The sequence below is a fragment of the Sander vitreus genome, chromosome 17, assembly GCF_031162955.1.
Source record: "Sander vitreus isolate 19-12246 chromosome 17, sanVit1, whole genome shotgun sequence".
Taxonomy (NCBI): Eukaryota; Metazoa; Chordata; class Actinopteri; order Perciformes; family Percidae; genus Sander; species Sander vitreus.
This window is the reverse complement of record NC_135871.1, coordinates 26,070,518-26,087,564: the sequence shown is the minus strand read 5'-3', so window position 1 is coordinate 26,087,564 and position 17,047 is coordinate 26,070,518. Positions and strand designations below refer to the sequence as shown.

General features: G+C 40.2%; 1 protein-coding gene across 1 annotated transcript; it reads left to right on the top strand.

The window, feature by feature from the left end:
- Positions 1–336: 336 nt before the first annotated feature.
- On the top strand, positions 337–14,939 carry chrna1 (cholinergic receptor, nicotinic, alpha 1 (muscle)). The gene is made up of 10 exons (XM_078272802.1): positions 337–391; positions 6,715–6,857; positions 10,721–10,765; positions 10,975–11,084; positions 11,185–11,380; positions 11,569–11,806; positions 12,688–12,911; positions 13,028–13,142; positions 13,934–14,058; positions 14,803–14,939. Exons 1-10 carry the CDS (start codon positions 337–339, stop codon positions 14,929–14,931), a joined length of 1,380 nt encoding a protein of 459 aa, XP_078128928.1. The 3' UTR covers positions 14,932–14,939.
- Positions 14,940–17,047: the final 2,108 nt, after the last annotated feature.

The following is a 17,047-nucleotide window of genomic DNA, read 5'->3' as shown; positions in this document are numbered from 1 at the left end:
AGAAATGATGACAGTGTTGATTTGTGTATATTCAACACACACACTCACACACTCCCAGCTGTCTCCTGTGCCTTGAAGTGTGCTGAGAGGTTGGGATGTTGTTGGGTGGGGGAGGTGGAGTGGAGAAACCAGAGCTCAGAGTTCACTTACTGAGCGATCGACCTTCCCAGTACTCACTTTAACTCCAAAGTGAGTGCTACAGCTTTAGTGCATATGTCTGCTTCTGTGTGTAGTCAGTTAGCTTGAGGTTAGCTTGCGACCTGCTAACTGGTTAACGACACATTAAAACGGATGCTGTAGATTTCAGGGCCGTTTTCATAAACGTCTGGTGGAGAAATGAACCCCTCTAAGGTCCAGATCTTTCTGGCTTGGATTCTCGGTCTACTTGCCGGTAAGTCTTCCTTCCTGTGTGTGTGTGTGTGTGTGTGTGTGTGTGTGTGTGTGTGTGTGTGTGTGTGTGTGTGTGTGTGTGTGTGTGTGTGTGTGCGTGTGTGGTGATATTTTCAGAATCAGAATTATTACCAAGTAAGTTTTCACTTGGAAGGAGTTTGCCTTGATATCTTAGGTGCTTACAAATTAAAAAGTGAATAAACGAAGTACTGCAGTCAAGAACATAAATACAGAATATATATGTGTGTACATACATGTAAAAAGACAAATATGTACAGTATCAATATAGAAAGGGATTGCTGGGCTTGCTATTGCGGAATAAAGAGGTACTGTCAATGTAGTTACGTTTTCTTTGACCAAAGTTCTTTGAACAACACTATTAACTAGGCTATAACTAAAATTACTAGTCTACGTTTTTTTGTTTCTTAGTGTTATATGTATGTATTATTTAGGCATGCATGTTGCTAAATACATGTTCTCTGTAGAGAAAGTACTGATCTCTCCAGAGCCTGGTGTGTGGAGTGGCATTGCTCAGAAACAGGAGACAGCTTCCTGACACGTGGCCTGGGAACCAAAAAAAAGCTACAATGCAGGCTAGGGAATATGAAATAAATCCTCTATTCCCATATATGTATTTTTATTTTCACGATATAGCTATACCGTGCTAAGTACATTTTTTTGGAAAAAAAAAAAAACCTTAAGAAAACCTTATTTATGGATAAAACAAAGAATCACATAGGAATCTCTTGTTTGAGCTATTCCAGTGATTCAAATCAAAGTGTTTCATCACAATGATGCAAAAATCATAAAGATACAATACTTCCATAAAGCGGACTCGCTCAGTGATTTGCAACAATTCCCACAATGGCCCAACAAAACTAAAGACATTAAAAGGCACAGCTACCATGGTGTACATAATATTAGGGAAAAGAATCATGATTTTTATCTTCTACTATTCTGAATCGCATAATATATCACGCCCACCCATACATGCATACCTGAAGAAGCATCTTACAACTGAATCTTTGAATTTGTGCATGTAACTTTCTGTGCAAAGCACTTCTAGAAATGAGTGTTAGCATTTGTTCTCTTCAGCTACTCTAAAATAGGCAACTCAGCATTGTTAGCATTCCTCGCTGCATTCTTATTTTAGGCATTTTCGGTAGCTGTTGTCCTCTTCAAGAGTGATTTATAGTTATCAGTGAGGAGGTATGGGTTCAGTGTCTTTGTTCAAGGACACTTGGACGGGACACATGCCTGTTGATGCACACACTGTCTCTTGGGGGGGAAATTAAACGTGTGACCATTCAAATACTGGAACAGTCCGACAACCAGGCCTGCCCTGCATTTCCAAATCATGGATGACTTTACAGATGTGTAACTCATCCGTATTATGCTTGATCATCTCTTTAATGACTTTCTCTATCATTTGAACACATTTTTCGCCCATCGCCTTCTTATCCTCATTCACTGATCCCTGCAAACTGATAAACTACACATTAATTAAATGCTCATACCCATGTATGTCACAAACTCTGCTTGGAAAGAAAAGACAGTATTTGTAACAGAATGTGACTGGTTTATCTGGTAAGCAGCAAAAAGCAAATGAAGAGACCCTAACTTCAATTACTGAAAACTTCTACTTAACTGTCGTGAAGCATTGGGGTTTTTAAGAGGATCTCAAAGAGAAAATGAAACCAAAACCAGAAGTTTGCCCAGTGTCCTCTGTGTTGACCACACAGCCATTACATTACACTTAAGAGTTCAAATAAAAGCTAAGAAAATTATCTTGACAAAGATTAATAACAGCTCTGAAAATGCTTAAATGCAGGTTGGAATGGACTGAATGAACTCTCCCTGATGAACCAGTATTATGCAGTTTAACCTAAAATGGCTAGCGCAGAGTTCTGATCAGGCCTTAACTGAAGGCGTTTTACATTCCATAACTGCTTTTGTCAGTGCTTTATAAAATACTAAGGTTTTATGTTCAGCACAAGTCATTTTTCAATAACACGTATTGATTAGCTAATTTTTGTTCAGTGTTTATCTTTCACTTATTTCTATAATCAAGTCATTCAGTGCTGCACCAGCAAGATTAACAGTCTAACTATGAGTTTCACTAGTAAATTTACTTTCATTTATCCTTTGCAATTCAGTGACTTGGGTACTGGCACATTTTATTAAACACACTGGTGACAAATTGATGTGGTGGCCAGATAGAGGTGGTGTGACAGGGTGAATGGATGCAGCCTGTAAGACACCAGGTGGACATTATCTGCATCACTGCAGATGTGCAATAAAATGGTGCTCAGTAAATCTTTTGAAGGTCTTTATTCCCGGATGCTACGCATCCACTTTGGAAAATATTTACTAGCTCAAGCTTGCTTGTCGGTATATCAGAGATTATTCCAGCGTCCAAACATGACTGTTATGTTTCGTGTTAAATAAATGAAGATCTTCAGATAGCATTACTTAAAAAAAGAAATCTTCCATGCCACTGTTTTGTAAGAGTAACTGCCATATTTAGTTATTGGTTGTGGCATCTTATTTTTTTGATGCATTTTCAATCTTAATAAAGATCCAGTTAGATTTTATTAAGGTTGTATTTAGTGAAGGTTGCCTAAGCATTTTTCCCATGATTGGGTGGTCAAACATAGAACAGATCTGTCTCTTTATGAGATAGTTACATAGCCTGGGTAACCCTAACCCTAACCCTTCCGGCAAATTTGAGATTTGCTCTGCAAGTCAGTCTGGCGAAGAGCCCATTCAAACCCATTTCCAATGTCCCCAAAATCGAGGCTTTCGCAGCTTTTTTCATTTTTACATTCAACATGACGGCTACCGAGGTGCAGCGTCACCCGGATCGTTGGTCTGATTGGTTGAAGGACTATCCAATGCGCCCAGAGGCATTTGAGCGATGTCCGTTGGTGACGCCCCTTTGGAAATGAACTGTCAATGAACCTTTCCCAGACCCTTCTCAGCTACAACTGAGAAAGGTCTGGTGTCAACCAGGCTAATAGTTACATGAAGAGAAACAGCAGAAATATTTCAGCTGATCAACAAGAAAATTCAGTTTTTGGTGTCAGCCAGAAACAATAACCAGTTTAGTGTTTGAGTAACAGATGTGACTGTCACACAGTCACAGCACAGACGCAATGCAATGATCAGAGTAAGCGAACTAGCCATCTATAGCCAACTAGAGATGGCCCGATACCATTTTTTGCTTCCCGATACCAATTCCGATACCTGAACTTGCGTATCGGCCGATACCGAGTACCGATCCGATACCAGTGTGTCATATACTTGATTATGTTTTAACAGCTGTATACTACTATCCTTGTATGCATGTGATATTATTTCTATCTTTGTTGTCGGTCTGGCTCAGGTTAAACTCTTTATGAAACATGAATGCCACAGAACTTTCTTTTATTCTGCAGTTTGTCAGTTATAACGGAAAAAGAACATAAATAAACTACTTTGACGGAGATTTTCTTTAGGGCTTTATTACGTGGTATCGGATCGGTGCATAAACTCCAGTACTTCCCGATACCGATACCAGCGTTTTAGGCAGTATCGGAGCCGATACCGATACTGGTATCGGCTCCGTACTCCTCACCATATCCATTAAACCTCGATCGAATGAATGAAGGCAACAATTCATGCCCGTTCTCTAAAAGGCGGACAGATGAGGTAATTTTAAGGGTAAGTGGCTAGTTCCTCATTTTTTAAAGCCCTGCTCAAATGCATTGTAACAGTAGGACCAATTCACTTTACTCAACAGCATTTTCCCAACCTGTCACAAGACATTTGGTCAAAAGCTTGCTTCACGCCCACAAAATCATAGACTCAAAATAATATACACACCCACACTTTCGTTCCTTTTTAGCTAGAAAGTGGCAGAAAATAGAAAGAGCTGGTTCGGTATCATGCGGAAATTGGAGTTGAGAGTAGGCAATGATTGACAGCTCCAAGTGGCTCCACTGTCCCGCCTTCCCTCCCATCTATTTTTGTATGTGGCCAGATCAAAGCATGTTAGCAGGACAACAGACAGGGAGCAGGCAGTCAGCGACAGACAGCCAGCGAAATGAACATCAGTACTGTAAACAATAGGGTTGGATGAGGTCTACTGACTTGGCATACGACGACGTTGACAGTGAAACGTCACGATGGACGATGATATTGTTGTTCGGGGCGGGTGGGTTTGTCTTAAGGGCTACTCCCTATAAAAGGTACTATGGTTTTCTGGTGCGTGATGTCCAGAAGCAGTACGCAATTACAACTATACAAACCAATGACAATAATTATTTTGGGATTATAATAGGGTATTCTGATTACATAAAACTTTGAGTGTGTGTGTGTGTGTGTGTGTGTGTGTGTGTGTGTGTGTGTGTGTGTGTGTGTGTGTGTGTCCTCTTGCTGGCTAAATGAAACTAGATCCTAGCCTGCTCAGTTCAGACTGAGTGTGGATTGCCAGCACATTCCCAGTCTGGCAAGCAGCACTATGCTAATCTGCTGGGTCACATTATAACAAAACTACACAATGTGTTTACTGTGATACATGAACAAAGGGGATGCGATAGTCCACTTGTAGTACAAAGTATAGCCTACTAAAATAGTAGCGCCAACACGTGGGCAAGATAAAAACTCAAGTTATGTTAGTTCTGTCTTGAGAGTGGTTACCAGCCTATTGGAGACTGAAGGGAAATTTCAAATATTATATGCCTATTGTTTCTGGTAGAACCAGAACAGTATCTTAATATATTATCTGCTAACACTGAGCATAGATACACATTTGCAAATATTCAAAAATAAATTGCAGTCAGAAACTCTTAAATCACATTTGAGGGATGTATTCCATCCGTATGTATCTGGCATTATCACATATTAACATCATCAAGTATCAGCTTCACAAATGTAGTATCGTTCAGGCTCTCTTATGTTCACACAACAACAAAAGTAAAGCTTATATAGATTTCACACCTTAACAGTTCTAAACAAGTACTCATCATTGTATCATTTTGTAAAATAGTTCAAGGTGTCAACTACTGCCAACATCTAGTCTGCTGATTTTTAGATGACGACGTAATACGCAAACAGAATAACCTGTTGGGGTTATTTTAGCAACGTAAAGGTCAAAAAGCAAGTCATACAGCACAGTTTTTGTTTCTTAATTCTGGTATTACAGTAACCCTCCAAGCCACACAAAACACCAACTTTAGCAATACTAAAAAATGTGTAAAACTGCCAAAAGAAAATCTGGCACAGTTTAAGCTCCCCACACAGGTCAGCTGTAGTACAGATAAAGACACTCTTGTCAATGCAATGACTCCTAAAAGCCTGTTGGGGGCAGACAGGCCGACTGTGAGTAAGAATTATTATAATGAATTAATGAATAAATAAATGAAGATATTTTCTGTTTTATGTCTCTAGTTCATCAGTAACCAACACATGAAGCTGCTCTAGGCTGCATTGGGCTGTAGTTGGCTATATGTTTATGTTGAATATCCCATAGGCCAAGCATAATTTATGGGTCATGGTCATAAAGTCATGGTTTAAAAAAAAAAAAGAGGAAAAAAAAGGCCTATAAGTCTGTTAGCTGGAAACACCTTTTGTATGAAGAGGTGTTAAATGCAGGTTAACTGAGCACTAACTGATCCAGACTTAATGTCAAGTGGATTGGCCAGGGTGTTTCCCAAACACCCTCTTAACACTCAGATTAGGTTCCGCTCTATGGATTTATACAGAAACCTACTTGATCGCAGTGCCTAGACAGCTCATGGGACATGCAGTGCGGAGGCTTTTCACCAATATGGCATGCCAGTCACTTGACTGCTGTTGCGGTAGATCTGTCTGCATGTGCCTGTCCCTGCCTCTCTCTCTCTCATCTGATATTTCCTCGATCTTCCTGTCTTCCTACTTAAACTCTCGCAGTCACTTTGAAGGGTTTCAGGTTGCTGGCCTGGGAAATGTTTGCTGTGTGAATCACAGTTCAAAGCAATGTGCTGGCCTCCCTCTCGCTTCAGCTGTGATTTTAGTTCCAGTGTGAAAACATTTGGTTGGACATGGGCGTCAGCTGGGTATGGCCACATGTCATACTGTGCACCTCAGCCAAAGTGAGTGCCAAAAATAAACTTTGTTATGAATGTGTGAACAGCACAAATATTGAACATTGCACATTATTGCTTTTCGATCCAAGTAAAGCTTGAAGGTTTTTAACTCATTCGCTTAAATCATTCAGTCTGATCCCCAACCTCTCTATCCATACATTTAGAAGATGAGACGTGTGTAACAAAATGAAGTCTGACAGAGTTTTGTGTGTCCTAGGTCCAGTATCCTGTTCAGAGGATGAGACTCGTCTGGTGAAAAACCTATTTACTGGTTACAACAAGGTGGTTCGTCCCGTTAACCACTTCAGCGAAGCCGTAGTGGTCACCGTGGGACTGCAGCTAATACAGCTTATCAGTGTGGTAAGGGAGAGGGAAAGAGTTGATATTGGAAAGAGCTAAATCAAATAATTACTTTATGTAAGTGGCATGACATATTCACAACATTATCACTTGAGGCTTTCAGGCTTCCCCTAAATAACGATTTTAGTGAAGACCATTACTCCATTTCTGCCTTTTACATGAAGAAAGAAATTAAAGGCTGTCATACTAATGTAATTTCTAAGAATGCACTAACATCTGTAATTCTTGTTTCACTTTGCAGACTTGTAAGAATTGTACTCTCAAGGAGAGGGTGACACGGGAATCAATTGTCGCTCCCATCCCATCCCGAGCCCACGAAAATACTCATCGTCATATCCCGATCACGTGACTGCCACCCCCGAAAACAATCCTGTCCTGCAAAATCCAGAGAGAAAGACTCCCGAATCCCGTCCCGCTCCCGTTTCATTCCCTATGTTGTCTAAAGTTATCAGACTCTGTTGGGGACTCTGTAGCGGGCTCGCGCACCACCCGGCGGAAAAGAGAGAAAGAAAAAGAGACGCTGTCCGTCGCTGTCTGGAGGATAACTAGCCAGTTGATATCAAATCACTGAGGTTGCCTCAGAAATTTAGGCTACACTATACATGCATTACCTGCAGGCCTATGCGATTTCATTACGTAATTCCTAACGGAGATCTTCTCACACTCAAAACACACAGTTCTCCGTCCCGCTCCCGATGATTTCTATGTTCTATTCCGTCCCAATCACGTTACCAACAGTGAAATTGACTCCCGTAATTGTCACCCTCTACTCTCCAGCCAAAACTGCTGTTTCAGTAAAACATTTTACTACTTTGACCATGTGTACTGCAGATATATATATATATATATATATTGTATTTTTGAAAGGCCACAATTTGTATAAATTTGCTAACTCAAAGAAATGTTCCAATTGCATTACATAGTTCAAAACAAGGCAGCATTAGACAAGCTATTTGATGGATTGGAAACATAGCTTAATAGCTTAATAAGGCAGTCACGATTTCAAACCAGACATATTGGCAGCATGGTTTCACTTCACGATTGTTGTTAACTCAATGATGCTCTGTTACTTGAAGTTAAATACAGGATTTATCAAACTCATTTAAAATCAAATATAAAAATATATGGAAACAGTCCTATTCATCAGAGAAAAAGTCACAGCCATCTATGGATCACAAAACTAGAGCTATAACAGCAAATAACGCCACTGTCCTTGGTACTGAAATATAAAAGCCAGGTCTGAAAACCTAGTCAGTCTATACAGAAAGGATGAAATCGTAAGCACTGGCCAAATTGTGTGAAACACAAAATATTCTCCCAACACATATAGGATCTCTTTTCAATTACCATTTACAATACACTCAAACAACAAGGTTTATGTCACCTACAGAAAGAAAGTCACAAGCTTTTAGACCATGTGATGGCATGGCAATCAAAATAATGTAAACATCATGCATCAAAGACCGAGGCTACTACTCACACGAATCCAGCAACACTGTCTATGTCATGAGAACACAATGCAACAAGGTGACAGAGGCCAAATGACAATAGGCTCGGCTAAGCAGCCATGTATGCCTATGCGGGGTATGCCACCCATACTTTAGCATCAGGGTCATAGCAAGCATATTGTTTCAGTGATGGCACGGCAGCCGCAAAAAACACACATGCACAGTGCAAATAAAGATACATTGCTCTTACTGTGTGTAGCTCTCCTTCTGGGTCCAGGCTGTAAAGAAGATGACCATGGTACTTCATAGTGTATGAAGTGGATAGTAGGGATGTAACAATGGATCGTGAGTGTCACAAATTATTTTCCAAAAACTGAGTGTCCCAAATGATGAGGGTCTTATTTGAGACAGGTTAAGTGTAGGGTTAAGGTTAGGGGTAGGGTTAGGGTAGCACAGGTGGTTTAGCAGGTTCATAATTAATTAAGGACATTGTATGGGGAATTTGGGACACTAAACTGCACGTAGGACATTGTATGGGGAATTTGTGACACTAAACCAAATGATACAAAGTTTACCACTGAAGTGAAGGCAACCTTTAAATTGTTGCCTTTCAAAATGTATGCCTTTTGAAGGGTATGCCACCCATAGAAACAGGGGTTAGAACACGCATATAAGCTCAGTCATGGCACTGCACCACAAAACACAAGCAGCACAATACAAGCACAATGCAAATATAAATGAATTGCTCTACTTCTGTGTCCTGGCACTGGGTCCAGACACTTCACAATTAATAGGCATTTAAAACTAAACCAATTTAAGTTTTTTCAGATATTCTGGCTAATTAGAGCTCTGCTTAGGTTGAAGGTGGGCGGGAGCTTTGATGGGAATTCATTAGGTAATCTTCATTTCACCAAAAAGAATGATAAAGGTGTAATTAATCAGTCTATACACACCTACACAGTCTCGGGAAGAGGTCTAATCAGCCAGACTAACTGAAAACACCTGTGTTCAGACTAGAGCCTTTAAATAATTCTCAAGACAGAAATAAAACAACTAAACTTAGTTTTATCAGTACATTAGAGGACCAAGTGGTTTAAGTTTTCCAATGAAGTGGATGCATCAGTAAGATCAGAATCCTTTCAATTAACGTAGGTCTTTTGAGGGGTATGCTACCCATGCTTTAGAACCAGGTTACGACAAGCATATCGTCTCAGTCTATCGTCTCAGTCATAGCACGGCGGCCAGAAAACACATGAAGCACAATGCAAATACAAATAAGTTGCTCTCTTACTGTTCTGTACTGTACTAGCTCTCCTTCTGGGTCCTTAGTTTTACCAGTCTGTAAAGATGTAGCTAGACCATGGCTGAAATTCGCTTGTCAAGTCCTTCGACGACACTTCTTACTACTCCTGTCTTCTCTTCTCTCCTCGTGTCGCAGTATCCATATTTTCCCCAAAAGACGTCAAGTGGACAGCAATTGCTAGCGTTAGCACTGTTGATGAAAAACGTTACTACTGGGAGCCAAAGCAGTCAATCTTCCCCGTTATCCTGCTGTTTTCATGTTAGCTAACCTTAATCACCGCAGAAAGGTGCCTGAGATTCTGAAAGCCTGTTCTTGCCCAGGTAGCGTTACAATCCCCTCCGAATAGCACACGGGAAGCTAAATCTTAAGTCTTCTCACAAGTTAGCCATGTTTCCACGGTAAAATTCGATTATATTTACAGGTGGTTTGGTTTATAACATCATACCGCGGCTGGTGAGCAGCAAGGTGCTTTATCTCAAGTTTTTCTTCAAAAGGTAGACTTTTAAATGTGTGCTGTAAAAGATAATCCACGTCGTTCATGGTTATGGCGGGTAACATTAGCCTACTAATGCGCACTGTTGTTTTCCCACGCACCAGGCCCTTGACATTGCGAGCAGATTTAAATTAAAACACAAAGTTCTATCCAGTCGCTGATTATAAATTGTAGAATAATGATAAATAACAAGCGAGGATGTGTTATGTTATGCATTAATCCAGTCCAGACCTATATTCATTTCTAAATTACTCAGTAGGCTACAACTAAAACCACACTTTTGTCTGCTGCCAGCAGGTGGCGCAGTGGTAAAGGCGGTTGTGGCCATCTCAGAAAATGTTTTTCTTTGCTTTGACAATTTGGTGTAGAAACCTTTTTCAGCTGAAGTCACATTCCAGTTTGCTCAACCATTAACCTTTAATTGAGCGATTCAAGAGGTATGCACTAAAATGAAGGGAAACCTTTGCCTCTATCTGTGCTTTTTATTGTTTTTTTCTAAACTAATCAAAATTCCACACGTCCATAATAACACAAAATACATGGTTATAAGGTACAAATTAGATTGTGTCCTGAAATTTCACAAAAAAATGTACTTGCTGTCTTTTTCTGCATCTCTCAGGATGAAGTTAACCAGATTGTGACCAGTAATGTCCGTCTCAGACAGGTAAATATGAATGTGTTGAATTCAGGACAAGAACAAAAATGTGTGCTAACCATTTATTTAAAAATACAATAACAATGCTAACTAGGTCATAATATTTACACAAGAGGGTACGCTACATTGCAATATGTTTTTAACAACTAATCTGCTGTAGAGTTTTTTTTAGAACATTAGCAGACTAAATTATCTAAATTTCCGGATTTTCACCCCAGCAATGGGTAGATGTGAACCTGAAGTGGAATCCAGATGAATACGGAGGCATCCGGAAGATAAGAGTCCCTTCAACCGACATATGGAAACCTGACCTGGTGCTATACAACAAGTAAACACACGCTCTTATATTCTCAAACACACTTTTACATTTAGCATTCCTTAAACATCTCACTGCTCCTCTCCTCTGTCCCTGTCCTGCTCTTCTACAGCGCTGATGGTGACTTTGCCATCATCCATGAAACTAAAGTCCTGTTGGAGTACACTGGGATGATAACATGGAACCCTCCAGCCATCTTTAAGAGTTACTGTGAGATTATCGTCCTCCATTTCCCATTTGACCTGCAGAACTGTAGCATGAAACTGGGAACCTGGACATACGATGGAAAGCTGGTCGTCATCAATCCAGTGAGTGTGACTTAGTGTCTGTTGTTTCAAATGACTACAGATTTAGTATCTATCCCCCCCCCAAAAAAAAAACAATTAATTTAACCATCCTATCTTTCCTGTCATAACACCATTAGTTCAACCCCAAATGCTCTTATCCCTTTTGTAATATATTGTTGGGCATTATGTCCTACTCTTCTGTCTTTAAGGACAGTGATCGGCCTGACCTCAGTAACTTTATGGAGTCGGGTGAATGGGTGTTAAAGGACTACAGGAGCTGGAAACACTGGGTTTACTACACCTGCTGTCCCGACACACCATACCTTGACATCACCTACCATTTCCTGATGCTGCGGCTGCCCCTCTATTTCATCGTCAACGTCATCATTCCCTGCATGCTGTTCTCTTTTCTCACCGGACTGGTCTTCTACCTGCCTACTGACTCCGGTATGTAGATCCTGGTGGGTTCTGAAGTGCGTAGAAATGTGTCCAAAAAAATCTTTTTAAACTTTGATGGTGACTAAATAGAGTAGGTATGACCATACCCTAGTTTCACCAGTTGGTACACATAGCTTAGAGCTGGGCTATATAGATATTATATCGATATTGTGATATGAGACTAGATATCGTCTTAGATTTTGGATGTCGTAATATCGTAATATGGCATGTGTTGTCTTTTCCTGGTTTTAAAGGCTGTATTACAGTAAAGTGGTAATTTTCTGAACTTACCAGACTGTTGTTAACTGTTCTATTATTTGCCTTTACCCACTTACGTCATTATATCCACATTACTGATGATTATTTATCAAAAATCTCATTGTGTAAATATTTAGTTAAAGCACCAATAGACAACCCTACAATATCGCTGCGGTATCGATATCGAGGTATTTGGTCAACAATATCGTGATATTTGATTTTCTCCATATCGCCCTGCCTTAACGTAACTCATTTCAAATGTACTTGGTCACATGTGGTACATATAAGATATGTATTACGAATGTGGAAACTGTGAAAAAGCACATGAAGTCAAATATTTCCAGGCCCTTTTTGGGCCACTTTCTTATGTGGAAAATCCATTAAACCTAATAAGATTTGGAAACCTGTGACAGATTGGAATGTTCCAGTCATTTGATTGTACTACATGGACTATATTCCTATTCTTGGGTGTGATTCTGTAACACTAGATCATAAATAAAAACACAAGTTAGTGACAAGTTAGTCTTTTGTCCAGAAAGCCCTAACTGGCCACCAGTTTCTTCTATAAGAACTGTTTAAAAGTGTAAAAGTAGCCTGAACGTCTGTTTTTGTGTCCACCTCTCTGTCTCCAGGTGAAAAGATGACTCTCTCCATCTCTGTCCTGCTGTCTCTGACTGTCTTCCTGCTGGTTATTGTGGAGCTGATCCCTTCCACTTCCAGCGCTGTGCCTCTCATAGGAAAATACATGCTCTTCACTATGGTGTTTGTCATCGCCTCCATCATCATCACCGTCATCGTCATCAACACACATCACCGCTCGCCCAGCACGCACACCATGCCCGCCTGGATCCGCAAGGTTTACATTTTGTTGTTATCTACCTGCGATGCTTTAAAAAATGTTGTTGTATGTGACTGATAAAAATGAATGAATGAAAGGAATGTAATCAATACCTGCATCTGTTTGTGTCTCAGGTCTTTATCGAAACCATTCCCAACATGATGTTCTTCTCAACAATGAAGCGTCCCAGTCAGGAGATCCGGCAGAAGAGGTTGTTTCCTACTGACATGGACATCTCTGACATCTCAGGCAAGGCTACAACTAGTCTCGCATTACCAGAAACTTCCTCCACAGCGCTGCGAAGGAGGGTCTGGCTAGTCCCCACAACATTCCGGGATGTGAGAAAAACGTGATCTGGTTTATTGGCATTTCTTTAAACCAATCACAATCGCCTTGGGCGGCGCTAAGCTCCCACAGAGCCACGATGCCGCTGCAAAATAGCCCTGGGAAGGAACTTGTTTTGGTGGAACATGTGCACGTTCAAAAGTTGTTTTAGTCGTGCAACAGAAAGCTCAGATTGGACAGATAGTCTAGCTAGCTGTCTGGATTTACCCTGCAGAGATCTGAGGAGCAGTTAACCACAGTCCTCATGAATCCACCGGAGTTTAGAATTCCAACACAAAGAAAGCGGAAAGTAACGGACATCCCGTGAAATTTCCGGCGCCACCGGAGCAATCCCGGAAGTGGAACGTCGTGGATATAGACTAGGCTACAACTGAATGACAGAACCCACAATCATTTTGACAGAGGACAAGTGGTAGCAGTACATGTTCTAGGCAGGGAGCCAGATTGTTTATACTCTGGGAATGTTAGTGTAGCGTAACATGCAGGTGGTATTGTCAGTGGAAACGTTTGAGATAATGTGAGTCCAACTGATCCCAGATGTGAAGAAACACTAATTAAAACATGAAACTGCTGTAATATACTTTATGATTAAAAAGCAGAATACACTACATAAGTCAGAAACACATTACCAGGATGCAGTATCTCTTTCTGTGCATCCCCACAACTACATCCTGTCTCTCCTGTCTTCCCTGCAGGTAACCCCACCCCCACCAGTGTCACCTACCAGTCCCCCATCTCTAAAAACCCTGATGTCCGCAGCGCCATTGAAGGAGTGAAATACATCGCTGAGACCATGAAATCAGACGAGGAATCTAACAATGTAAGACAACGTTCCATTGCTTTATCCTGTGTTACATTATTTAATTCTACCTTTGCCTAACTATACTCATGGCACCTTGCACAATTGATTACGTATCTTTATGGCATGCCGTTTTTGCCTTCCCTGCTCTACCTGTGAAGCACTTTGGGTCAACTGTTGTTCGTTTAAAATGTGCTATATAAATAAAATGACTTGATTGCAGTAGCAAAAATAGCAAAGATTTAATTGAATTTCACAGTGACTTCCTAAATGACAAATGACAAAGAAAAGGTCCAGCACATGACCCCCCCCCGTAAAACCACAACTTGTCCTTGTATAATTAGTTGTTTGTATGAATTAAACAAACAAGGCAAAATGTGTTGTTAGCATAGACAGTAAAAGAAAGGAGAGGGAGGTTGTTAGTGAGCTTTAGAGGTGCTGGTAGGCATTTTATTTTTTATTTCTGGCCAGAGCCAGGGTGGCTTTTTACCTGTTTTCACTCTTTGTGCTGGGCTAAGCTAACCAGCTGCTTTCTCTAGCTTCAGAGTTTTATCAATGTTCCGTTCCCTCTGCCAACAAGCATATGTATCCAAACGTCAAACAAATATCCTGCTAACTAGACAAACTGTGATGTTCACTGGTACTGGCAGACTTGAACCCAAAAGCACTTTATCGTCTTCTCAATGTCTCTTGTGTGTCTGTAAGGGCAAACTTTAAAACATAAAGCAGCAAACCAATACTGCCTTGTTTTACATCTCGTTCCAGGCAGCAGAGGAGTGGAAGTTTGTTGCCATGGTTTTGGACCACATCCTGCTCTGTGTTTTCATGGCCGTGTGCATCATCGGGACGCTTGCCGTCTTTGCTGGGAGACTCATCGAGCTCAACATGCTGTAGAGGCCTGACCCACGAAGGAGTACGTCTGTTGTCAGAGCAGTCGTCACACTTGGAGAGGCATCAGAAACGTGTTTATCATTGGTTCAGGTTGTGTTTGCTCTCTTTCTCCCTCACACACGTACAAAGTTTGAGTTCATTTTCAAATCACTCTTGTGTCACCTTTGAATGTGCACGTTTGTATTTAATGAAATTGAGACTGCAGTAAAAGCTTGCATCTTAAAGGCATGATTGTGATCTACATGGGTCATACTTGAAGTTATTCTTGTTTATTATTTTAGTTTTTGTACAGTGTTTAATTGCTGTGATTCACTATGGTGAGTGTATGTTATCACTCTCATGTAAAAGCCATAACAGTACAAATGTATTTGTTTTGCCTTTTTTGGCAGCTTGGTTTAAGGTTTGGGTCCGAGGATTTTCTTAAATGTTAAAACAGACTTTTAACATGAGATCGTGTCCGCTGTGCTGATGATCAACTGAGAATGGAAGCTGTATAGCAAATACATGCACTATTCTATTAACATTCTCCATCCCATTATTGTACTGTAGGTCAGTCGAGGGCTTCAGTTTAGAGCGATTGCCTACATAGAAACCTGTGTTCAGTTTGTTTAAAACAGAGCTACGGATTTTATTTTATTTCAATCCAACTTTATTGCCAGTTGTATAGACTGAGTCTGGTTGAGGACATAGACCTGGTCTTTGAGTGCAGGCAAGATATATTCCTGCCTGGAAGTTGGGTTGTTTTGTTTTGCCTGACACTCACTTGACTTCTAAACTTCTCATTTATATTTATGGGTTAAGGTTATGAATTGTGTAAATATGGCTTAGTGGCAAGGTTTGCTTTGTCACTGCATGTAAATTCCTCTTTACTCTGTTGAACAGTTTGTTAAGAGCTCATTAGTTTTTAATATTGTTTCGATAAATGATTTTCAACCACATTGAAGGACTATGGTTGAAAATCATTTTGAACTGATCTGCCTTTTCAGTGGAAATCTGTAAAAAACTAAAAACAACAGACCTGTTGTAGGTAGAGTTGCTGGTAAATGGAGAGCCAACAAAGGCATGGAGTCTATAAAGTTTTATTAAAGCTATAGTGCGTAGTTTCTGTCGCCCCCGTGAGGAATTCTAAGTAATGACAACAAAACTGTCGGCGCGTCCACATGATACAAGCCTTTCGTGATCGCGCACGCGCCCCCACCCCTCCTCCACGCAGTTGCTAGTAGCCAAGGAGGACACGGAGGATTAAAAAAACAAACTCTTCAGAAGAGGTCGTTATCTTCACTTGAGCTTCTGTGCCGAAATGTCACCGGACGACACAATCTTCTGAACATAGCCATACTGAGAAACACAGAGCGAGTTGTGTGGAGCTAATAGTCTTGATTAGCTACGGTTAGCCAACGGCTTGAATGTTGACGTTCATTAATATCAAAAAGTTACGCACTAAAGCTTTAAGTTACCATACATCAAAATGATCGTTTAAATAAATAAGGTCAAATAATGTTAACTCCTTTCAGGAACATAGGATTTATGCTGATAAGAGGTGTGTTATGTGCAGCTTTAATTGTGCCGTAACAACTAAAATAAACAGTGACATAGCAATGGAAGATTGTAAAGCAATATCACAGCTGCAGTGTTGCTGCCTGTGTAAACAGCAACCAGCTGAAGGCAACTTGATTTATTTTGCAGCTGTGATTCCATATGATAAAAGAACATCCATTTAGTTTGGTTTAATTATACAATAAAGTTCTGCGGTCATATTGTGCTGATCTTTTTTTTTCTTTCTTTTTTTAACATTTGACATGTAGATGTGAATTAGAGTGAAAAAATAAAATACATAACTTACTTTCTACCATTTTTATCTTAATGTATTGTTTTATCATAAGGTATTGTATGTAAGTGAGTTATTACTTATCCTTCATAGCAGGCCAAAAATGTAATTTGATTGTGCACTTTGTAGGTCGCATTTCCTTGACAAACTAACTTTTTTCCCCAGGAAAAAAAAACACTATGTTGTTTGATTTGGATACAACTTAAAGGGGAACTATGCCGTTTTCTTTAGCTTAATTTACCTTAACTGAACAGCTTCGGAGTCACTGGAATGGTTATGACTTTTTTTCGT